At 50.8% G+C, this 25,568-nt stretch overlaps 1 protein-coding gene across 6 annotated transcripts in view; it reads right to left on the bottom strand.

The window, feature by feature from the left end:
- CDH4 (cadherin 4) overlaps positions 1–25,568 on the bottom strand; it is a 480,504-nt gene that overhangs the window by 108,649 nt on the left and 346,287 nt on the right. For all 6 annotated transcript variants that reach the window (XM_025263793.3, XM_044927835.2, XM_044927838.2 and 3 more), the window contains exon 3: positions 21,511–21,737. In XM_025263793.3, the coding sequence (XP_025119578.1) occupies positions 21,511–21,737 (227 nt within the window). The remainder of the gene's footprint in view (positions 1–21,510; positions 21,738–25,568) is intronic.

The following is a 25,568-nucleotide window of genomic DNA, read 5'->3' as shown; positions in this document are numbered from 1 at the left end:
TTGTGGACGTGGGGAAGGCCCTCAATCTCTCTAAGCTTCAGCTGCTTCTTTTATAAAGTAGGGGTGGTATAACAGGACTGAATTCAGAGAGTTGCTATGGATATTAGACTGGTAAGAGCCCATGCCTGATGGGAACCAGTGGGTCTGGATGTTGGCTGTTCTGAAGTCATGGACCTCGTCACTGCTGGGACCAGCATTTAGCCAGTGACTTTCAAGGGCCTCAGAAAAGGTCCTTGCTCTTGACCCCATAACTCCAGAGCCAAAACCTGTCCCAGTGAAACTGTGTGGACAAAACCCTACAAATAAAGACGTTCATTGTAGTTGTCTTTATGATAATAGTGTGTATATATAAGAGTAAAAATATCAGGAAAAAATTCTGGAATTCTGATAGTAGTAAATAGTAGTTAAATGCATTGCACTGCATTCATATTTTGGGATATTACATGTCATGAGAAGTTACTCTTTGAATACACGAAGAAATTCCATACGATAATAGTAAATGAAGAAACGGTGCCAAAGTTACAGGCGATATGAGTCCCATGATTTTTTAAAGGGTAGAGAAAAGGCTGGAAGGAAACACACAGAAATGTGAACTCTGGTCTTCTCTAGTCACCAGTGAGTTTTATTTCACTTTCTTTCTTTTACCTTTCTGTATTTCGGGATGTTCTAATGTGCATGGAATTCTATAACTAAGAACTCCTGTGTACCTGTGGCGCCTGCACCTGCGTGGCCTCCAGGCTCACTTTCACGGCGCCCCGTGTGGTTGCCTCTGCACTTTCCACAGTTGATGTTCCTTTTACTCCAAGCCTCAGAGCCAGGAGCACACGGGAACTCATGGTACGGAGACAGACCTTAGACCAGGATAGCCCAAGCCTGGCTGGAGGCACCTGGCCCTACATGGCTCTTCTCCAGTCACGGCGTCGTCTCCACCCTCAGCTGAGCTCTGGACCCAGTGAGAACCCACTGGTCTTGGTATTGTCCGCTGTGGACAGAAGAGCCTGCCTCACTCCCTTTTGCAAAATTTGCATAGAAATGTTAGACACATGCAGACAAAACTAACTGATTTAACAACAAAAACAACTTGTATCCTTCCCCAAACCTAATGTTGATTTTTCTGTTGTTGTTTAGTGGCTCAGTCGTGTCCGACTCTCTGCGACCCGGTGAACTGCAGCACACCAGGCTTCCCTGTCCTTCACCATCTCCTGGTGTTTGCTCAAACTCATGTCCATCTAGTCCCTCATCCTCTGTCGTCCCCTTCCCCTCAGGCCCTCAATCTTTCCCAGCATCAGGGTCTTTTCCAATGAGTTGGCTCTTCACATCATGTGGCCAAAGGATTCATACTTAAGCTTCAGCATCAGTCCTTCCAATGAATATTCAGGGTTGATTTCCTTCAGGATTGATTGATTTGATCTCCTTGCTGTCCAGGGGACTCTGAAGAGTCTTTTCCAGCACCACAGTTCGAAGGCATTACTTCCTCAGTGTTCAGCCTTTTTTATTGTCCAGCTCTCACATCCGTACACAACTACTGGAAAACCATAGCTTTGCCTGTACAGACCTTTGTAGGCAAAACCTAAAGCTACATCAGCGGAAAAACCTATCTAGGCTAACCGTATTCCACTGAGACCCCCTCTGGGACTTTCCCTACCAGGGCCCAGCTGTCTTCCGTGTTGAATTCCTGCACTTAAGAGTCTGCAGCAGTTAAAAACCGAAAGGTTCCCTAGGTGCGTCCCACCTTCATCAGAAGGATCCGTGCTAGGTGTGTGCATCCCGAGGCCTTGATTTCTCCGGAAACCTGACATCCTCCCAGCCTTGTGACCAACCCTGCGTCTCTCATGATGATGGGCAGGGCTGTCTCTAGGCTCCTTGATGAGCATCACAGAACAGCTTTCAGGCTAGTCCTAGCTGCACGTTGCCCCTTCCCTGGCAGCCAGAAAGTGAAAGTGTTAGTGGTTCAGTTGTGTCTGACTCTTTTTGATCCCGTGGACTGTAACCCACCAGGCTTCTCTGTCCATAGGATTTCCCAGGCAAGAATACTGCAGTGGGTTGCTATGCCCTCCTCATGGGAATCTTCCTGAGCCAGGGATTAAACCCAGGTTTTCTGCATTGCAGGCAGGTTCTTTATTGTCTGAGCCACTAGGGAAGTCCCTGGCAGCCAGGATGTAGATGACTGCTCTCCATGTGCCCTGGGCACTTCGTGGGCACTGAACGTTCTGCACCGTCTCTGCCTGCATCCTTCCTCCCTTCAAGGCCACAGGAAGGTCATCCCTTCTCTACCAGGGGACCCAGAGAGGCCAAGTCGCTTCTGAAGTCCTCTTAGCTCATTAGGCAGAGGCAGGATCTGAGTGCCGGGGGTCAGGCCTCAAGGTTGGAGCATCTGGCTGCATGCCACCCTAACTTCTGGGGTCTCTTCGTGAGGTCACATCCCCTCTAGGAGTCCTCATGTCAGCATGCAGTGGGTTGGTTAGACAGGGACATTCCCATCTAAGAGGCCCAAAGGCATTGGTTTATCTCTGAGTTCCCCGTAGGTCAGCTTGCAGGTTAGAAATGCAAAGTGTAAGATCCCAGCCCGGACTCATGCCCTCTGGGGTGATGCCTGTGGTGTGTGTTTACAGAGCCCTCCAGGGGACCAGGGAGCTGTCACTCTCCACAGATGCAAGACCTCACCCCTCAGGAAATGAGGGTCACCTGTCCCAGCAACTGCCTCAGGAGACGGGAGCATGACAGTGTTTGTTCTGAGCTTGTTGGCATGAGGGCAGCAGCTGGAATCAGCCAGATTCACCTCGCACCACGGTGGGGGTTGGTGGGCTGGGGTCCCAGCCAAAGGTACAACCTCTGGGAGGTGAGGACTGGACATCTGGGCTCCCCCCCACGTCTCCCTGTGCAGAGAACACAGGTCTACCTGGGCACCTGCTAAGGCTCACGTGAGCCTCTGAATCTGACTCAGGATTTGAAAGGTTTTCATCGAGCTGTTCTATTCTCCTTTAAAAAACCTGCCTCATCCTCCTTTGCTGAGGCTGCGCCTCCATGGCGTTAATTTCCCTAGTGTTGTTTAAATAAATTGCACATATTTGCTACTATTTTAAAGCTGTGAGACAAATGTAATAACAAAATCTGGAGAAGATCGATGCCAGACCTGAGCTAGCTTTGCTGGGACGGGAAGACACCCGCTCCTCTGGGGGAGGGACGCCGACGCCAACATGGACGAGCCATTGCCCACGGGCGAGTGCTCGCTTCTGGACCCGCAATGACCTTGGGCCGCTCAGATCATGGCTTGCAAACCCAGATGCACAATCACACAGATGGTAAATAACGCTGTGGCCGCTCTGGAGAGCATCTCTGAGCGGATAACAGGCATTTCCCCATGCGCCAAGGTCACCAGTGCTTCTGAGCCACGATGGTGGATGTCGGGTGAGACATGAATGTGGCCTCTGTGCTCCCGTTACTAAAAGCCACACATATGTGTGTTCATGTCCAGGCCTATATAGGCACATGCATGTATGGACATGGACACGTATGTATATGTGTACATGTGTACATATGTGTGTGCTCTGTATGTCTCTCTCTCTCTGTATATAAGGTGTCACAACTTTCTCAGAACCAACAGCCCGACCCTGACCCGGTGACCAAGCCCACATCACTGGTTCCTTACAGACACTTCAGCTTAAGTCAGAGGCCATGTAACTGGTAGGGGGAGGTTCCTGACTGCTGGGCTGGCCTTGGATTCGGCCACACTCGTTCTGCAGGTCTGCAGAATGGCGAGCACTGAGGAAATCGCCTGGTGGTCTGGTCGGACCCTCGATCCAGCCCACCTGCCTGCAGAGTTGGCGGCTGCGGGGATGGTGTGCAGCGGAGGAGGGGGGGGTGGCATTCGAATCCTGACGCGGTTCCCCTGAATTCTATACATCACCCCCTGCACCTCTATCCTGTGAGTCTGGGTGGAGTCTGCTGGCTCTGGGGACCCTTAGAGCCCTGACCTAGGATGGGGTGGCAGGTGGGCTTCTACAGGGACATCTGGAGGGGGTAGGGCTGTCCTGCCCGCAGGTATGGCCTTTCCCCAAGAGGGCAGATGAGGGTGGGGACCATGGCTCCCAGGCATAGACAACGCAGAGACTGGACGCTCTTTTGTGAAGCCCTGAGTCTGCCTGCTCCTTAATTGGCTCTTATTTACAAAGCGTCTCTTCTTTGAGATGGCCTCTCCCACTGAGCCTTAATCGATCAGGCTCAGCACTGGATTCTTCTGCTGAGGAGGCTCTGAAATGGTGAGCTGCCCAGAGGAGTTTCCCCAGGGCCGGTGGGGGGGTGGTCCTTGTACCAGGCCTGGGCCCTGAGTGAGTCTTTTACTTCCCCTGGGCCTCTGTTTCCCTCTCCAGGGGCCAGACGAGCTCTGGGGCAGCTGGGCTGTGGGCCAGAGGTGGGGAGTGTCTGCCTCAGGTCACAATCTGGGGAGGTTAGGTGGTCTCACTCCCGAGCGATACAGGTGAACTACAGGGTCGCATCCTCAACAGACACGCACTCTGTAAAGAAAACATGCAATGCCTGGGTGGCTGCTTGGGCTGGTCCCCCTGGAGGGGTGTGAGCCCTGCTCTGCCTGTGGCTCTTGGGGGTCTGGGGTGCCCAGGACAGGGCCTAAGATCCTTCCAGGTCACCTTGTCTCTGGGCTCAGTGCTTTTCTCTTGGCAGGGTTTCTGGACCAATCTCAGGTGTAGCATCCTCTGTCCAGGAATAAAGGGATGCACCCTCACACTCAGGAAGACACTTCAATGAACTCAGGAGAGAAAGGGATGCAGGAGGACAAGGACTGTCCTCCTTTCTCAAGGGAAGGCCACGGCCCCAAGTCCACAGACAAGCTGCATGATGTCCCCCGCCAAAATCATCACTTTCTACCCTCTCCCTGCACTGAGCCCAAGCCTGGAGCCCAGCAGCGACCCTTGACCCATCTCCCCGAGGTGGCTTTCTCCCCAGCTCCTCACCGGCACACCGTCTCATTTTCTTAAGTTCCTGCAGCCCTGCGTCCGCCCAGCTCTGCTCTCCTTTCAACGAGGTTGTCCTCTGAGTCTGATTATGAGCGTAATTGAGAGAGACTCCCCGGTGAGGTCTTCAGGGACTTGCCGACATCAGGAAGAAGCTGGGTCATTTCCCTCCCATCATCGTTCACAAGTGAAAGATGAATAATGCAAAACTATCCTGGGGCAGGTTTTAAATTATCGCTTCTTTTTTCCTTCCTTTTTTTTCAAAAAGAAAAAAATGAGAGAGAGGAAAGTGTCAGGGGAGGACGGTAGTCATACGCTCCTCCTCCGATCTATATGCAAAAACTTATAATTGGTTATATGTTCCTGTTATCCAACCACTCACTAGTAGGAACACAGAACTATGAAGAGCCAAGTATAAGCAAATAGGTGACTCATAGAACACTCAGAAGTGAGCAGGGAATACAAACAACCCAGGCTGTGTCTGCAGTGTAGAAACTCCTTCTTGGCTGTTCTGGATTGAGGATGGTGTCAGTTGGTTAGCAGTGGGTAAGTGGAGAATATTCACCTTTCCCAGCGATGGGAGTGAAGGTGAGGGTCCCACCATGAGCCAGTCTGGGTCCTGGGGCCCTTGGCTGTGACTGGAGCAGGTGGACAGGGAGCAGGGCCCAGGACACAAGCCCCGGTCATCACACGTGGGTGCCTGGCCCTTCAGCAAAGTGCAGTGAGCTCCACTGTCCTCCAGAGAAGATGGCTCCCCAGAGGCCTCTGCCCTCAGGGGACGACGCGGATCTGGAGGTGGCTTAAAAACTCCCAGACCACGGTGTGTTTCTTAAGAGTGCCCAGTCACCCCACCCTTCAAGGACGGGGTCACAGATGAAGCCTGACGCCCCCACAGCCATTGCACGAAGTTGTTGGGTCCCAGGCTGCTCTGCCTCAGTGCCATAAATTTCCCCCACTAAAAAGTTATTTATTTATTTTTGGCTGTGCTGGGTTTTCGTTGCTATGCGGGCTTTTCTCTAGATGTGGCAGGTGGTGGTGGGGGGGTACTCTCCAGTTGCGGTGCACGAGTTTCTCATTGCAGTGACTTCTCTTCTTGGGGAGTACGGGCTCTAGGGTGCATGTCAGCTTCAGTAGTTGGGGCACATGGGCTCAGTAGTTGTGGCTCCCTGGCTGTAGAGCACAGGCTCAGTAGTTACAGCACATGGGCTTAGTTGCTCCGTGGCATGTGGGATCTTCATGGACCAGAGATCGAACCTGTGTCTTCTGCATTGGTAGGTGGATTCTTTACCACTGGGCTATTAGCGAAGCCCTCCCCCCCACTTTCGAGAGAATAGCATAAGCACAAGTCCACGCGATTCAATAAAAGCTAAATTTATCAGAAAATGTTCAAGCTAGCTCCCTGTGGGACCTGTCCACCAGGTGAGGTAACCCTGATGTCCACAAGGACGCTTCTTAATCAAGGGGTGCAGGGTGGGCTCCCTCCCCCCAGAGGTGACAGTGGGCTCTCACCACCCTGGGCAGCTCCTCCTGGGGAACGTGCCCCACACATTCCACCACCTTGATGCGAAGTGCAACCTGGAGGCTTAATGCCGAGAGACAAGGCTTCTGTGAGGCTGGAGCCTGTGGCTGCAATTTGCATAAGCAGGTAATGGAGGGATGATGCAGGCAACAGGGAATCCTGTTCTTTAACCTGCTAGTCTTCCCTGCTCTCTGGTCTCTAGGCTGGCCATGTGCCTGGGAGCCATGTGCCAGCACCTCTCTGGGTGGTGGACGCACAGCTGAGGGTCAGAGGTCTGGGACCAGGACCTGCACTGAATTTCCTGGGAGATGTGGGGAGAGGAAGTCCTCAGGTGGAAGGCCCTGGGAGCCCTGATTAGGCTGGGGGTGCTTCTCTTTCATCACAGAAGTCAACCTGTGCCCATGAGTCTCACTCTACTACCATCTCTGGGTATCCACCCCTTTCCTTTAACCAGTGTCCAGCCCTGCCTGCTCCTGCACCTTCCTACGTAGAGTGACCGTGATAGCTCGCAGTCTCATCAGACCCTCTCGGTGGCCCTGATATTGGGGAAGGGGGTGGCCCATCCCAGCAGAAACATGACCGATGTAGGGCTTGGTGCTCCCAAGTTACAGAATTTGTGGGTCTGTGCTCAGAATGAGACATGAGGGGATGACACGCTCTGTCTGCGTGTGGACTCACACTGTGTGTGATGGAACACAGGTGCATGAGATTCACCCTCAAGTATCAGTGTTATTTATGGGTCTCTCCTTGGTCTCTGATTCACCAGCCTTCCTGTTTTCATTGCTTCTTTACAGCTTTGGGTTAAACATGCTTCAAATAAGGAAACAGCGTCCTACCCATCCCAACTCCCCCAAATGTCAGGTCTAGTACTGATTTTCACTGAGGATAATTAGATTTCATGAGAAAAAAAGAGAGGCACCAAAATCTATAAGATAGTTCATTCCTCTACCTCCGACTTCCCTTTCAATATACATTTGAAAAATGGTACATTTTGTTTGCCTGCAAGCATGTATATTTAAAATATTTAACTAGGGTTCTGTCTGCAGCCTTCTGGCTGGTTTCCATGGCAGCTAAGGACCGACAGAATAAAATGGTATTTAACAAACACAAAATAAAACAACAGAAAGATAGCTCCCTTCTTTAACAAATAGAGCATGGGAGCCATTCTAAACAAACATTTGCATGAGTTTGGTTCTGAAAAGGCACTTAGTGGAATTTTTTTTACATCCACAACACAATGGGGAAGACCAGTGCCCTATCTTCGCACCCCCTCCCCTCAAAGCAACTATGGTATTTCTTACTTCCCATCTCTTCTAAGAAGGGGAGACTGTTTTGAGAATTCCCATAAAAGTCATGCAAAGAAAGGTCTCCTGCACGAAACAACATGATTATTTCTTTGTGTATCCATATTTGGAAGGAAAGTCTGAAGCTAACACTTCTGTACTCGCTGCCTGGTGTGTGGGGGATGCGGGGGTGGGGTGGAGTGGGGGATGGGATGGACTCCCCAACCCCCGGCCTCGTTCACTTGTACCCAGAACAGCTCAGGAAGGGACAGGCTGACACGGTCGTCACTCATATCTGGGCAGAGGTCCGAGGACCGGCCAGGTTCATACAGCTGTGACGGCGGCTGGGTCTGAGCTCGGCCTCCCTGCTCCTCACTCGCAAGGTGAAGCCCTGACACGGAGGGCGGATGTCGCCGTGCTGTGCGGGCCTGACCCCACTGCTGCTGTTTCCTAAGGGTCAGGGTCAGGGACTGTGGGGGTGGGCGCATCCCTGGGGAACCACTGAGCCCTGGTTCTTCAGGCAACTTGTTTCCATCACCATCATCCTCAGGGAAGCTTTGTGTTCTCAAGTAGTTTGAAAACCTCATTTTTCTTAACAGACACTCACAGCACACCCCTTGCCCTCTGCAGCCTCGTGTCCCCAGCAAAACGAAGACACAAGATAAGGTGTCTCCCAGGGCCTGAGAAGTACCCCCTGATCCCACCTGGCTCTAAACCAGGCTCTCTGCACTGCCAACCTGGGAAGCAGGGCGTGCTCTGGGGGGCGTCCTGTGCACTTGTAGGGTGCTCAGGTCCACGCGATGCTAGGAGCACCCCCACCCTCTGTGACAACCCAAACTCCAGGCTTCTCCTCCGAGCGCCCTGCTTGGGGACCTGCTCTAGAGAATTAGGACAATTATGTTTTGCCAGCAACAACATAAATGAAATTACTCTTTAGTTTACAGAAAGAAGTACAATTACAGTAAGAGAAGATAAATTAAATTAGCAAGTTAAGCCAAAATGTATGACTTTTTCCTGGAGTTGCAAGCAGTGGAACTGGTTGGAATCGCTCACATTGGTGTCAATTAGTGAGAAAAACAGTCAGTTTTGTCAGCGTGGGTGATTCTGGAAGGCTTCGGTCAGGATGAGCGTTGTGTGGGTGGTGAGGGAGGGTCTCTTCCTGTTTGTACCTGCAGCTTGGCTCCTGCACAGCTGCAGGAGAGGCGATGAAGGATGCCGGGGCGTGTCCTGCAGAAGTGACAGGTGTCCCCTCATGGGAACAAGGAAGCAGAGTGGTGGACTTGGCTGGGTGGGGATGGCTTCCACCCTCTGAGGCTTTTGTATTTTCAGGAAAAAGAGAAGCTGAGAGGGGGAGGTGCTAGGATCCAGGTGGTGGGTAGTGGTGGTGGGACCTCCTGGAGCAAGGAACGGACAGTGGCCGGCCGGAGCACAGTGGTGAGACACGATGGTCCCCGTGGGGTGGGAGAGGCAGCCGGGCCAGCCCCTGGGGGCCTTCATCCTGCTTAGTAAACCAGACCTGACTAGCGCCCACTCCTTGCCTCTCTCGCAGCAGAGACACAGCAGGAAGCAGGCCGGGCATGGTGCTGGCCAAGACAAGATTGCTGCAGAAAAAGCCTCACCCTCCCACCCTTGCTCTCAGGCCCCCTGGAAAACCGACACATCTTAGAATAGACACAAATGCCTCTCCAAGGGCCACCTGACCTGGGCTCTGCCTAAGGGTGCTCCCCTAGCCCGAGGGTGCTCCCATCTCTACCTGCTTCTCTTATCTCCGGTCTCGACTCAGATGTCGCACTCCTGGCTCCCTGGACAGACCAGCAGCCTCTGCCTTCTATCGGCCCAGCCCTGGGCCATTCCCTACTCCCAAGAAAGGCCAGGGAAAGTGACCAATGATGGTCATGCCTTTCTCCCTGGGCTTGGACCCCGGGCACCTCTCCTCTGCAAAATGAAGACCCTGACACTCGTTCAAGGACGTCAGCAGCCTGAAATGTGGTCTGAGTTGGCCCTTTTCCACCGTGTCACTCCTGCTCACCCCGGGGAAGCCTGGAGCCCTCCCCCTGCAGCTTCCAGGGGTCAGAACTCACTCCTGCCTCTGCAGGAGTTAACTCTTGCAGAGTTAACAGCTGTGGATTTCTGGGGAGCATTGTGCACCCACTGAGGTCTAACACTGATCACCCATTGCTGGCGGGGCCACTCGGCTGTGGTCACCATGGATTTCCTTCCTGACAGTCTGTGTGTCTGTGACATGGACACTCGGTTCTCCCAGGCAGTCAAGCCTGTGCCTGAAGTACCGAGCTCGCCATCACGCATTAACGTGGCTGCCAGCCTCCGGAGAACAGGCACGTGGACAGCAGTCTGCTCACTCGCCAGCCGTACTTTCCCGTATTGGCCACACCGGGACTCGCTGTTTCTGTCACGTGGGGGCCACCTTTTGGAAAAGCATATAAGGATCGTCTTGCTACTTTCTGAAGGTGCGTGCACACTCTGCTTCCAGGGCTTCACCTGATGGCCTTCACATGCTTTCCCAAGGTAGCACTGCGTGTGGCAAGCTCCACTGGCCCCCTTTGGTTAAAACTCCCAAGTGGGCAGCGTAGGGGTTAAGGCATGGGTGCTGGTCCTCTGGCGCTCATGAAGGGCTGCTCGGGGGCCAGCCTTTCCTTGGGGGCCTCATTGCCGGGGGTGGGGTGTGTCTCAGAAACTGCTTCTCAGCCAGGTCCTCTCCATTCCGTGTCCTGTCACAGATCTGGGTGTCTGTGATACAGACGGGCTCCTTCTACTCACAGAGGCAGGCCGTGAGGGTGGGGCTTTAACACCTGTGGTCTTGGCAAGATGTCCTCGCTGGGACTGGAGACCCGAGCAGCGGCGAGAAGAGGACTGGAAGCTCTGAACTCTTATCCACCTTCAGGAGGCTACACGGATGGTGTGTGTCTCCACCCTTGGGGTCGGGTCTCCACCTCAGCTGGAAGGCACTGGAGACATCCCCAGTGACTGACTGTCCTGGGCTCACCACAGACAGGGGCTTCCATGGCAGACACTCATGTCATGGTTCTGGAGGCCAGAGGCCAAGACCAGGTGTGGGAAGGGCAGTCCCTCCGCAGGGCCGAGTGAGAGGCTCGCCCCAGGCCCCTCTCCTGGAGCCTGGTGGTGGGCGGTGTCCTTGTTTTGCAGAAAGGCCACCTCCATCCTTGTCTTCATCTTCACACAGGTTCTGCCCGGGACTGTGCTGTCGTGCTGTGCTTAGTCACTCAGTCGCATCTGACTCTGCGACCCCAAGGACTGTATCCTGCCAGGCTTCTCTGTCCATGGGATTCTGCAGGCAAGAATACTGGAGTGGGTTTCCATTTCTTCCTCCAGGGGATCTTCCTGACCCAAGGATCGAACTTGCATCTCCTGCATTGGCAGGCAGATTCTTTACTGCTGCACCATAGGGGAAGCACCAAGGACTGTGTCTGTGTTCAAATTTCCTCTTTAATAAGTTCACCAGTCCTGTAGGATTAGGGTCCCTCTGCCCTGAGGACCTCACTGGAACTAATTACATCTGACAACCTGGTCCCATTCTGAGGAACTGTGGGCTAGGACTTCCACACAGAAACGCTGAGGGCACAGTTCAGCCCAACACTTGGGGAGGTGGAAATCCCGGGGAAAGATGGCGCCTTGGCATCTGGGCCCGGGCACGGGATAACGTGCGACTGAGTTTATCTTTCATAGACGCTGACACACTCTACAATCTAATATTAGTTTCATAAACAACAGTTTCCTCTTTTGCAAAGTATACCCACAGGTCCCATTGACACTTTCAAGTGCTGCACAGCCAGCCAGATGACGAGGGTGCGAGAACTTGATCTCACTATCGACTGTGAGGCCAAACATCGCTCCAATTCCTTGGGGGCGATGCAGCTCTCCCGTGGGAAATATGTGACCTCATTTGCATTTTCTAATTGAATTGCTATCAGCTTTCCTGCAAGACTGCACACAAAAACCTTCTTCCAGATTCCAGCCCTGCTGGTATTACCCACAAAAAGACCGCCTTTAAATGGTTGCTAAGAAGGGAGAGGAAAGGGAGAAGTTGCCAGGAGTTTATGGTTCACCTGACCGTAAAGCTGCTTTTGCTCACGCCCTGAGAGTCGCTGAAATGATGGACGAGGGAGACCGTGCTTGATGGGACCTGACGCGAGAGAGCAGGGATTTACCGAACTGGGAAATTAGGGGCTCCCTTTGCGCCCTCCTCCGGGGATTCGCTTCAAGTTTCCTTTCATGAGAGTTTCTTGGGACTTTTAACGCTACAAATGGCTCCTTTGAAGCAGACCCTTTGACTTCCCTGGTGGATCAGACCAGGGCATCTGCCTGCAATGCAGGAGACCCGGGTTTGATCCCTGAGTGAGGATGATCCCCTGGAGAAGGACATGGGCAACTCACTCCAGTATTCTTCCCTGGAGAATTCAACGGACAGTGGAGCCTGGCAGGCTACAGTCCACGGGGTCACAAAGAGTCGGACATGACTGAGGGATTAACACTTTCCTTTTGTGTTTCTAGAAACTTCTACCAGCAGAACTCCCACTTGCGGTGTCCCCCTTGAACTCCCCACCTTTCCAAACCCAGCCAGAAAGCCCTCTGCATGCACTGAAAAGATGCTTTGAAATTGTGAAGTATAAAGGACATGTGGGAAAGTGCTTGCAACTTCAGTAAACAAACACAGGAATGAGAACAGAATGAACACCTGGCCCAGGTCCCCCCACTCATTCCTCAAAGCCCCCTAGGCCTGCCTCCTCCTGCTTCCTCTGTGAGGTTGTACACATACTCCATGTTGTCTAAGTCTGGACCACATCTGCATTTCCCGGCCCTCTATCCCTCGATGCGTGTCTGTGGGATTTGCCTACCCTGTTCATTTTTGCTGCTACACAGAATTTCACTGCAGGAAGCCACCACCAGATTCTTAACCAACCTAATGCTAATGAGCCTTTGGGTTCTTTTCAGGTTCATCAGATTCTGGTGCAGAGCTCTTGGTATGAATGGGCACATACTTCCTTTGGGCTTGTACCTATGACCAGCGGCATGATGAAAAATACACACTTGGTCTCTGCTCCTCATTCCTGACACAGAGCTCTTGAAACCCTTGCAACCTCTGCAGTGATGGATTGACGGGGTACCTTACCCACGGCTCCTAAGTCCCTAGGAGTTTCCTGGATGATAGAGCATTTTTTGTTCTAATGAAATGACTCTGGGTGGGCTGCTGGAGGGGGCTTGTCACCAGAAAGTTGGAGTCATGATTAGGAACTTGGAACTGTCAGCCCCCTGCCCACTCCATCCTCTGGGGAGGGGAGAGGGAATGAGTTGAGAAGTTGAGTTCATGGATTGTGCTTGCGGGATGAAGCCTCCATAAAAATCCCTGAACTCTGGGGTGTGGAGAACTTCTGGGTTGGTGAACACATCCATGTGGCAGGAGGATGGTGCACCCATCACCACGGGGATAGAAGCCCTTGCATTTGCGATCCGTCTGGACCTCCCCCTGTGTAGTGCTTGACCTGGACATTCCTTCATGATAAACCAGGAAGAGTAAGTGTGTGCTGCCCCCAATTCTGCGAACCTTTGTAGCAAATGATTGACCAGAGGTGTGGGCGGTGAGAACTGAGTTGGACAGAAGCGAGTAACCGGGAGGAGACTCATCACTTGTGACCCACATGTGACAGGAAGTAGGCTTGTGGACTGAGCCCTGAGCCTCACGGTCTGTGCTGACTCCGGGCTGTGAGGGTCAGAATTGAATTAAATTAGAGAACACCCAGTTGGTGTCCATGGAAAGTCAGAGGATTGGCTGGGGTAGAAAACCTACAGCTTTGGTGTCAGAGGTGTGAGAAGGGGAACAGTTCTTCTCAACTAGGCCAAGGTATATTCAAATTTAAATGGAAAAGCTGATTGCTATTGGAGAGGCTGTACCTTAATGCATCCCCACCAAGCACATGGGAGTGCCACTTCTCCACGTTCTCACCAATGTGAGAACTGGTACTGCCAGTCTTTCAAAGGCTAGTCATTCTGGTAGGTTTTTGGCTTTTATCTGCATTGCCCTGCTGAGGTTGACATGTCTTCACACTGACCCACCACCAGGCAGGTGGGTCTTTCATGGACAGCTTGTTGTTTTTTAATTTTTCTCCTATCAGGCTATCTGTCTTTACATAGTGATTTGAAGCTCTCTCTATATTCAGGTGGATAAGGAAATGGCAACCCACTCCAGTATTCTTGCCTGGAAACCCTACGAACAGAGGAGCCTGGTGGGCTACAGTCTACAGGGTCAGAAAGAATCGGACAAGACCGAGCTTGCACACTCATCTATATTCAGGACGTGCCTCTTTGTCAATCACTGAAAGTGAAAGTGAAGTCGTTCAGTCGTGTCCGACTCTTTGTGACCCCATGGACTGTAGCCTATCAGGCTCCTCTGTCCATGGGATTTTCCAGGCAAGAGTGCTGGAGTGGATTGCCATTTCCTTCTCCAGGGGGTCTTCCGGACCCAGGGATTGAACCCGGGTCTCAAGCATTGCAGGCAGATGCTTTACCATCTGAGCCACCAGGGAAGCCCTGTCAATCATTAAGTGTCACAAATATCCTCTCTCATCTCTGGTTTATCTTTTCACTTAAAAAATTATTTATTTTTAATTGAAGGATAATTGCTTTACAGTCTTTCTGCTTTCCTAAGTAGTGATAAGTAGATTCTCATTTTTCATGAAGTCAAATCATCAACCGTTGCTGTAGTCTCTGTACTTCATCACATATGAGAGCTTTCCTCACACACCACTTCCAATTCTCTTCTATTTGTCTGCTTTGTCTTGCACACTCAGAGTTACAATTCACCTGGAACTGATCGGGATGTAGCATGGGGGTAGGGGTCACTTGGGACTTCCCTGGTGGCTCAGATGGTAAAGAATCTGCCTGTAATGAGGGAGACCTGGGTTGAGAAGATCCCCTGGAGGAGGGCACGGCAGCCCACTCCAGTATTCTTGCCTGGAGAATCCCCAGGGACAGAGGAGCCTGGCAGGCTGCAGTCCATGGGGTTGCAAGGACTCGGACGTGACTGAGCGACTAAGCACAACACAGGGGTCACTTGACTTTTCCCCTTTAGGGTACCCCATTGGCCCAGCATCACTTATGGAAAAGACAGTCCTTCTCCACTATTCTAAGTAGGCTTGGCAATTTTTTTTGTTAAAGGGTCACACAGTTAAATAGTTTAGACATTGCAGGTCAAGAAGCAAAGTCGAGGATATTAATTTAAGTGCTTATACAACCATTTGAAATTACAGAAGCCATTCTTAGCTTGCAGGCATCAGCAGGCAGGTGGCAGGTCAGATGTGACCTGTGAGCTGCAGTTTACCGGCCTCTGCCATCCAGCACCACTCATGAAAAATCCAGTGTTGGCACTGTGTGTATTTGACAAGGTAAATCAAGTCATTTATGTGAAGTTGGTGAATTGTGTTGTATACAAGTTAAACCTCCATGAAGATGAAAGTGAAAGTGAGTTGCTCAGTTGTGTCCCACTCGTTTCGACTCCATGGACTATACAGTCCATGGAATTCTTCAGGCCAGAATACTGGAGTGGCCTTTCCCTTCTCCAGGGGATCTTCCCAACCCAGGGATCAAACCCAGGTCTCCCACACTGGAGGCGGATTCTTTACCAGCTGAGCCACAAGGAAAGCCCAAGAATACTGGAGTGGGTAGCCTATCCCTTCTCCAGAGGATCTTCCCAACCCAAGAATTGAACTGGGGTCTCCTGTGTTGAAGACGGATTCTTTAGCAACTGAGCTATCAGGGAAGGCTTCCATGAAGATAAGACTTTCCAAAATGTTAAATATTTTTTCTGGACGATTCTGTTCCATTTGTTTGACCTCAGACAGTACCATCTAATGAGTTCTGCAGCTCTCAGATGGGGCTCCTGGGGAACATCTGGCGATGACAGGAGACAGCTTTGTTGCAAACAGGGGTGGTGGGGTGCTGCTAGCACCTGGAGTGGGCAAGGGATGCTGGCAAACATCCCACAGTGCACAGGGCTGCCCCACATCAGAGATGATCTGGCCCCAAATGCCTGCAGTGGTGAGGCTGAGAAACTGGTGTGGTTTATCCGGAGTCCTAATGTCTGAAACACCCAGCCCTCCCATTTTTGTGTCATTCTAGGTTATTCCCACATGTGCACTCAGTCATTCAGTTGTGTACAACATTTTGAGACCCCATGGACTGTAGCCCACCAGGCTTCTCTGTCCATGGGATTGGCAAGAATACTGGAGTGGGTTGCCAAGCCCTCCTCCAGGGGATCTTCCCAAACCAGGGATTGAACCTACATCTCCTTTGTCTCCTGCATCGCAGGCAGATTCTTTACCACTGAGCCACCAGGGAAGCCCTTTGTATTTCTGTTTAAAAATTTAAAGTCAGCTCTTAGCCTTTCTATAGAAAAGCAAAGAAAAAACATGTTGGATTTTTGCTGGGATTGTGTTAAATCTATAGAAACCTTTGGGTAGAATTGACATCACCATAACATTAAGCCTCTTATGAACAGGGTGTATCCCTCTGTTTTCAAAGATCTTTAAGTGTTCTCAGTAATATGTAGGGAATTCCCTGGTGATGCAGGGGTTAGGACTTCATGCTCTCACTGCCGAGGAGCCGGGTTCAATCCCTGGTGTGAGAACTAAAATCCCACAAGCTGCAGAGTGCAGCCAAAGAGAAAAAAATTGCTCTCAGTAATATGTAAGGGTCTTGTATAATTAATGCTATTGTAATTGGTATCTGGTTCAGACTTTATTTTCTAACTATTCCTGGTCTGTTGTTGTTGTTCAGTTGCTCAGTCGTGTCCAACTCTTTCGACCCCATGTACTGCAGCATGCCAGGCTTCCCTGTCCTTAACTATCCCCTGCAGTCTGTAAAGATGCAATCACTTTTACATCCAGCATCCTTGCTAACATCATTCATTAATTCCAATAAATTAGCCAGAGATTATTTTGGATTTTCTACATTCACGATATAAGCTACACATAATGCTAGTTCTGTTTATTCCGATTTCTTTTTCTTGCCTAAACTCACTGGCTTGAGGCTCCGGTGTGTGATGTAAGAGTGTCCTTGTCCTATTTTTGAAGTCAAGGAAGGCTTTGAGTATTCCAACTGTAGTTCAGATGTTTGCTATAGATACTCTTTGTGAAATTAAGAATGGTTGCTTTTCCTCATTTGCTGAACAGTTTCATCTTGAATGGAAGTTAAATTTAACAATTACTCTTCAGATGATCATGTGATGTTTATTCTATTTTGCATTACTTGGGTTAATGTTTAAGTGTTAAACCAAATCTTGATTTCTTGAAACAGACAAATGTGGCCATTGTTTAGCCCATGTAAACATGGGTGGATTCATGTGTGTTAAAATTTTGCTTAGGATTTTTTCCCGTCTATTCTGAGTGGACAGGCATGTAACGATCCTCTCTCTCGTTGTTCTTTCAAGGTCCTTGCTGGCTTTGGGAAAAGTTCCTGTTGGTTTCAACATGGTCCCCATTTGGTTGGGGAAGCCATCCCTCTTGTGGGATGAGTTTTAACTCCTTACAGCTTGGGTAAAACTTACCAGTGGAGCCCTCATGGTGAGAGGAATTTTTTGTGTGTGATAAAAATCTGAACTAAAACTTTATTCACAATAATAAAACAGTTCAGATGTTCCTTTCATGTTAATTTTGGTAAATTTTATATTCTAGAATGTTACCTATTCCATCTTTGTTTTCAAATATATTGGTATAAATTATATATAATGTCCTCAAGGGACCTTTCTAATGTCTGTGTGATTGGTCATGAGGTTCTCTTGTCATTCTAGATAGGAATTATTTTCAGGTTTTTTCTTAGTCTACAGTTTGGTGGTTAAACTACTAAGCTGAGCCGACTTCTGTCTTTGTTGATTCTATTATTTTCTATTTCATTATATTCTCCTCTTTGTTTTATTATTCCCTTCTTTCTACTTTGTATTTCGTTCCCCATTTTTATAATTTCTTGAGATAAGTGTTAAAATTGTTGATTTTCTGCATTCTTTATCTTGTAATATATGTATTTAAAGCTAAACATTTCCATCTGGCATGACTTCACTGATTAATACATCCCAACTAGTTTTATTACTCAGTTCAAAATATTCTCCCATTTCCATGTGATTTATTTTTTACCCAAGGGTTAATAAGAAGGCATCTAATTAACTTCCAAATCTATGGGGATTTTTCAGTAATTTTCTTTTTTATTGATTTCTAGTTTAATTGTTCTGTGGTAAGAAGAACAGAAACTACATTTTGATTCTAAACTTCTGAAGCATTTTGAAGTTTGCTTGACGTTCGGCTAATTTTTGTAAATATTCTGAGTATACTTGTAAACAATCTGTATTTAGCAGCAGTTGGTTTCTGTGCTTTATGTACATTTCACCAAGGTCAGACTTCTTAATTCTGTGCTCCTAATCTTCTATTTCCTTACTGATATTTTGTCTGCATGTTCTATTGTTTACTCACAGATGTTAGTTAAAATTTACCATTAATTTCATACTTGTTTATTTGCCTGGTATTTCCCTGCCCCCATGCTTTTACTTCAAGCTTTTCTGTGTCCTTACGCTTTTTAGACATATCTTTTGTAAGCTGCGTGGTGGCGGTTTAGTTGCTAAGTTGTGTCCTACTCTTGTGACTCCATGGACTGTAGACCCCTTGGAATGTGGCCTGCCAGGCACCCCTCTGTCCATGGAATACTCCAGGCAAGAATACTGGAGTGGGTTGCCATTTCCTTCTCCAGGGGATCTTCCTGACCCAGGAATTGAATCAAAGTCTCCTGCATTGCAGGCAAATTCTTTACTGACTGAGCTATAAGGGAAGCCCTGTAAGCTGCATATGGAAAAAAAAAAAAAAAAAAAAGGATAGATTTTGAAAAATATATTGTCAGTTTGTTTTTTTCCAAGTACAAGAGTTAATCTATTTTTAATGATTATAATTAATAATATAGTTGTAAATCTACCCCATGGGTCTTTGATTATCATCTGCTTTTCCTTTTAATTTTTAGTTATCTTATTTTGTTCCTCCAGTCATTTTCGGTTGAGTGCTAGAAATGTACAAAAGAAGACAGATATAATTTGAGGTCTGGCATGATACCTTCCCCTGGAGAAGATTGACATTTGCTTCTGGGAGGTGACTTAGGACACCAGCCATCTGGATTACCTTAATCCATTTACACTGACACTGTTCAAAAGTCGGCACTGCTTTGTAAGGGTGCATCAGCCAGTGTCCCACACCGGCCTCCTCCCTGTCCTCCCAGGCACCACCCTTGTGAGGACCCAGTGGCTGAGACAAACAAAGGACTCAGAGGGCTGAGACCATGCCAATGATAGCAATAAGATCTACTATTTTTCACCTCTTTGGGGACAATGCTCTCATAGAGTCTGCACCTTGCCTGACCTCACATCATCCCACGTAATCCTCTTAACAACCTTGGGTGGGAGGTAGGCAGCGTTGCTGTCCCATTTTCCAGAGTAATAAGCCTCAGAGAGGTTGTATGCTTGTCCCAGAACATCAGCTGGTAAGCTGGAGGAGCTCGATCCAAACAGACAATCCAGGGCAGCCAGGCTCTGTTATGATGCTGGGCTCAGCTGTGCCTAGAAAGTCCCTTATTTACTCCTTTCCAGAACATCAGTTCTCCCATGCAGCAAGAGGCTGCAGTCACACAGCTCAGCTTCCCCACGTGTAAAGCGGGGACAGTGACAGCGCCCACTTCTGGAGATGTTGTGAGGATCGACGTGGACACACTTAGCAGAGGGTCCTAGAAAGTCAGGGCAGGGCTCTTTGGGTTTGAAGATAGGAGGCACGGAGCCCTTAGCAACGAAGGTGATGGGAAATAGACAGGGAAGGACCGGCTCAGGAGGGTTGCAGGGACGTGCCCACTGCCTACACGGTCACGTGCCATGTGTTCCGGTGTGGCCCCTTAGTCACCCCACTCATGCCCTTAACCTGGGACATGGAATCTGCAGATCAGGTGCTTCTTGGCCCCGCCTGCCATGGGGTTGGAGGGGCATGCATCCTGGGGATTGTCTAATTGCAGTCACCTTCTTGGAAGATCTGGGGATTAACTGCCTCAGAAATCACTTCATTAACATGCTTGACAAAAGGTGTCATTATGTTTTTAATTAGTGCCTTTTATCTGAGGCCATCCATGGGCTTTAGAGAGCCCTGCTCCTTGGCCACAAGGCACCGTTTCCGTTTCTGTATTGCAATTGCAATCAAGATGTAAGCCTTCCACTGCTGCCCTTGGCTCGGCCCTGGCAGGGTGGGGCCCCCACGAGGGCCATGTTGCCCACCATGGCATGGCTGGTCATGATCACTCAGAAAGGGATGGAAAACCACATTTATCTCAGGATTTTCAACATCCTCAAGGTGAGAGGCGCGATCTGAGGGGCACCCCTGTTAGAAGTGTGTTTCAATACCTAGTTCAGCACACCCCGAGGGCACTCAAGATGTCAGCCCCCCTCCCAGGATAAGGCTAGCCACCGAGTCACTGATTTTCTAACCTAAATCACTGCCTAGTGGTTTAACAATATGGCTTAAAAATAAGACAAAAATGAAACACAGCCCCAGTTTTCCAAAGTGAGTTCCTCAGAACACCTGCCTTGAAAGATTTCCCGTAAAGAAGGTTCCTTGGTCAAATAGGTTTGGGGAAACTTGCGGACTGTGTCCCACTGGGGTTTGCTGAGCACTTTAGTCCTGTGAGGTTCTGTGAGATCTACAGAAAGGCATCTGATCAGTCTGGTCTAACCCTCCACTTCCTGTGGGCCCTTCCTGAGGGAATACCCCGGATGCTGTCCCTGACAGCCTGTCCTGCTTTAACTGGTGTGCGTCTTTTCTAGTGAGCCACATGCATATCATAACACCAACAGCCACAAAGCCTCCCAAGGGTTCTCCCTCCCTACGGGTCCACCTTCATGTAGATGGACGTGCAGTTGGACCCACCATGCGGGTCCTCTGGGCCGCAATTTCTCTGTTGACCTAGCAGGCCCCAGCCTGAGGCCAACACAGCTGCTGAAACACGGGCAAAGGTGAGCAGGGCTGGTCCCCTCAGACTCAAGAAACCTAATGTGGGCATTTCTGGGGGCTGAGGGGTCTGGGCCTGGAGTCCTGGGGCACATGGGGCGGAGAGGTCTCTCAGGATGGGGGGGCAGTTGGGGGAAGGTGAGTTCACCCCTCCCATCCTATCAACACAGCCATGCAGCTAAGTTAGAGGGGAAGTCAGAGGGAGGCTGGGGCCTGGGGACATGGGCTGGTGTGTGTTTATGTGAAGTATGCCCGCCCTCCTCTCCCTCCTCCCGCTCCTCCCCCTCCCCGACCTCCTCTGCTTCCCCTCCCCTCTCTCTGAATCAGTCTCACACCAGCTACCCTGCCTGCCTTGCCTGGCCAGCCATGTGACCTCTGTCTTACTTCTCGCTCCTCTAGGCCTTGGGAGCCCCCAGGCTGGGGGGCTACAAGCAGGAGAGGCGCCCAGTGAGAAATGGAGCCATGAGGCCCTTGTTCGCAAAGGAACTGACCATCAGGGTGCTGATGACTGTGCACCAAGCTGATGGGGGCCTGTGGGCAGCTCTGCCTGGGAAGGCGGGAGGTCAGGGGTCGCCCCCAAGCCCGGTGCCACCCACTCAGGTGTCTGCCTCTGCCAACCAGGCTCCGCTCAGCCACCTGAGGAGGAAGGACATGCGCCCAGCCCCTCCCTGCGTGCAGTCATGCCTTACCTTGTGTCCGGAGTGCGTGGATGAGGTCTGGGCGACCAGCAGCCGCACTGCAGCGTCCCAGCGCTCAGCCGTCTGGTGGTCCCACGCCGTCACGGTGAAGGCCACCTGCTCGGAGGGGATGCGCAGCTCCCGGGTGGCGAAGACTGTCCCGTCGGCCCCGACCTTGAAGTCCATGCTGTTGGTCTCGTAGTGCGTCCCCTTGGTCCCCAGGCAGCTGCTGAACTTGACTGCAAGAGAAGGGGGATAAGGTCAGGGTGGGTGGCAAAGCCTGGCGGGCAGGCGTCTGCTCAGAGCTTGAGTTCAGCTGCGGTCCTCGGTCTCTAATATGGGCGAGAAGGCAGTTGTTTAACTGATTGCTTGACCTCCAGGGACTGCGTTTTATCTCTGTGTGTGCACTTAGCTGTGTCTGACTCCGCGACCCCATGGACTGTATGCAGCCCTCCAGGCTCCTCTGTCCAGGGGATTCTCCGAGCAAGAATACTGGAGTGGGATGCCATTTCCTCTTCCAGGGATCCTCCCGACCCAGGGATCGAACCTGCCTCTCTTGCATTGTAGGTGGATTCTTTATCACTGAGCCTCCAGGGAAGTCCAGGGGTTTTTATCTCTACCTCCTGGGAATCAGCTGGGGCTTTAGAAAAAGGAACAACGACAAAACACAAGGAACTTGCTTCATTCTCTCCGAAGCACAGCTGTTCTCACCTCTGCAAACGTATCCCCCTCTCCCCCACTTAACTACCACCTCTGGGCTCAACTGGAGTCTGAGTCGAGGCGGGAGGATTCATGGATTCTCTAGTGACCTCGGGCAGCTGGAGCTTTCTCATGACCTGGAAGCAGGCGTGTAAGGTGGACAGTCCACTGACCCCAAACATCCATTAGGCGCCTCCCGTGACTCCATCGCTGGACCACTTGTGCCCCTCCCCCCTCCTTGCAGGAGAAGACACAGCGGAAGCTGCCTGTTGCCTGGGGCCACACCAGGGCCTTTGTATCCGTGTACTTCTGCAGCTGCCACCTGAAGCCACGGTAAATTACGAGGCACCCACAGCCAGTGTCACATTCTGCTGATGAAAGTAACGGATAAAGTTACCTAGGATTTATAAACATGTGGGTATCTCAGCAATTATGGTGGGAGGATTGGTTTTTTAAGCAATTTCACTGTCACAGCTTACATGATTTAATTACTATTTATTCTAGAAACTAAAAAAAGCTCCTCACTGTTAGTTCTGATAAAGTGTTTCCCCCGGGTTCACCTTTTATTGTTGGCTGCCTTGGAATAATAAATAACATGAACGTTCCCTCGTTTCAAATACTTCACTCCAGACATCTCCCCAGTCACCGACACCTCCCACTCGTGGCTTTAATACAAAAATGCTCCTCAGTGTGATGGAGCCAGGCGTCTCCGTGTGTGCACAGACTCCAGGGTTCACAGACGAGGTCCTCGGGTGGAAGAGGGCAATCCGGGTGACGAGTGGGTTGAGGCTCCAGGGAAATGCCCCCCGGGGAGGGAATAGTCACATTCTTTCCCAAGTGACAGGAGAACGCTAGACTGCTTCCATTGTACCATCGCCCAATGGTATACAAATTAAAGTCAGCGACAAACTGAATGGATCAATCATTTCTGACGCCCAATTGTCTTTGACAAAGATAAAATGACAATGCTGTGATTGCTAGAGATTAGCACAAAGTACAGAAATAAGCCCTTTGTTCTCTGAAAGCAAATTTCTAATATCACTAATGGGACTGGACAGCAGCGGGGAGTTTGCATTTTTTCCAGATTAAGTGATGGTGTCGCTGTATTTTTTTTTTTTTTTTAATTAGTGCAGAGCTTTGGCGGCATTTGAGGGAAGTGTGGACGCAGATGTCAGAAAAAAAAAATTACCTGCGTAGGCGCTGCCCCAGTAGGAAGGTTGGGGCACTGTCCACAGGAGAAGGGAACTTGCAGGGGTTGGACATCCTCCATGGATGGGAGACCCTCAGGACATTGAAGATGGCACTACCAGACGCGATCTACAATGATAAAGCCAGCCTCTCCATGCAGGCGCCTTTAAGACTATTTCAGCCCCGGGGTCTGACTCAGATCAGATCAGATCAGTCACTTAGTTGTGTCTGACTCTTTGCGACCCCATGAATCGCAGCACACCAGGCCTCCCTGTCCATCACATTGGGTTTTGGGACAACACAGAACTGGCCTCCGGCTTGTGTCACCGCGGGCTGGATGATCAGCTCCACCCAATGGCTCATTTCACCTCCGAGCCCATGTCAGTGAGGAGGCGGGAGCTGGAATGTGTTTGTGGGAAGTTGGGGGCCGTTCCGAGCGCACACAGAGTTGGGGAGCTGGCTTTTCAGAAGGAGGAGAGTTCAGGACAGTGCCTTCCTGGGCACTGCTGGGTGACTGTCTCTCTGTCAAAGGGAAAGATCAGAAAGGCTTGTTCTTTGTGACACCAGGGGCATTCATGGCACTTTAGCTCTGAATAAGTGAGCGCCCATCTGAAACCCTAAGAAATGTGGGTTTAGATTTCTCAACATGCAAACACTGCTCAGAAGGTTACAAACACTACATCTTGTCATAAAAATGGGAAATGAGCTCTTGGTGGGTGGGGGAGCGGGCAGACTCCCCTGAGACACATCTGGGGTCTTGGGCAGGAGCTGATGCTTCATCAAGGAGCCCATTTTATTTTCCTGGAGAGTTGCTCAAGGCGGTTGCCTCTTTATTGGCGGCTGGGAAGCTCAGAGTTGGCGCTGTAGCCGGGGGCTAGCCGAGCGGAGGCATTTACCACCCTCAGCGTATCCTGCCCAATTTTCTCTCTTTGCTTCTTCTTCAACCTACTTCCCTCCTCTTGTTCCTTTTCATTTTGGGGTCTACCTCCTCTCTGCAGGTAAAGTCCTTCTCTTTTAGGGGTCAGAAGCTGCCGGGCCATTGCACACCCATGGACTCCTCTCGGGCCAGGCCGGGTGCTGTGACCCCAGCACGAGTGTCCGAGAATGTCCTGCAGCCTCGTGGGAAGAAAACACCTTTGCAGAGTTGCAGGCACCGGGGTCATGACCTCCTCCAGGCTCCATTGGAGAAACCTGCCTGGAGAGGTGACTGCATGTCCTTCCATCCATGGCTGGGATGTGGACCCCCTGGGGTGCTTGGTCCCCGCAACCCAGATCAGCCACACATCTCCGAGGCCTGCTAATTGCTTCCATTAGTTTTAAACAAACTTGACAAGAGGCAGAAGGATTCCTGAGAGAAATCAGGTCCAGTTGATGAAACACGCACAGTCACAGCCTCCGCTGCCTCTGTCCCCTTGGAGGTGTGGTGGGCTGTGGGAGGCCTGGTGGTCTTGGGGGGAGGACTCAGCCACTTGCCCAGGGACAGGGCCGGGGTTGGAGGTGATGTGTGTGCCCCTGCTGGGATGCCAGGGTGTGGAGGGCCTGCGTGGGGTGTAGCTGAACTCTGCAGTCACGCCCACCCTGGCAAGCCTCCTGGGGATGCACCTGGGACCCTGGGTCTGTGACCTGACCAGCAGCAGGTGCTCTGAGCACTGGCCTTTGGGAGCAGCAGAAAAGGGTGAACCAGAGCCAGCGCAGGCAGAGGCTGGATGAACCCAACTCATCTTACATCCCGGCGTGTCACCCATCTGAGGAGATGGGGAGCAAAGGCACTGGCCAAAGTCACGCAGTCATTCACTGCACAAAATATTCATGGGCCCGTGGCGCCCGGCTCTGGGGATCTACCCAGGAAGACCTAGAGTGAAGGCTCCAGGTGGGAGGTGACTGGGAAATGGCAGTGTGGATGGTGGAATCTAACAGCGGTCTGGCCAAGCTGGGGGGCCCCCGGGTGGGGAGCCCTTTGGGAGGTGTGGGGTCAGCCAGCCCTTGACATTCTGACCATCTTGCATGACTGGGAGCCTAGGTCCCCTTCCCCAGCTGGCCTGGCCCCCAGAGCCTACCTCTCCCTTTAGACTGGATTCCATTTCCAAGCCCTATTTATTTTGAGACCATACACCCGCCAGCATCCACTCTGCTCCTGAAATGTAACTTAATGCTGAGAAGGCCCAGCGTTTACAGCAGCAGCA

Source organism: Bubalus bubalis, chromosome 14, assembly GCF_019923935.1.
Source record: "Bubalus bubalis isolate 160015118507 breed Murrah chromosome 14, NDDB_SH_1, whole genome shotgun sequence".
Lineage (NCBI taxonomy): Eukaryota > Metazoa > Chordata > Mammalia > Artiodactyla > Bovidae > Bubalus > Bubalus bubalis.
Note: the sequence above shows the minus strand (reverse complement) of the source record. Positions and strands in the feature narration are given on the sequence as shown.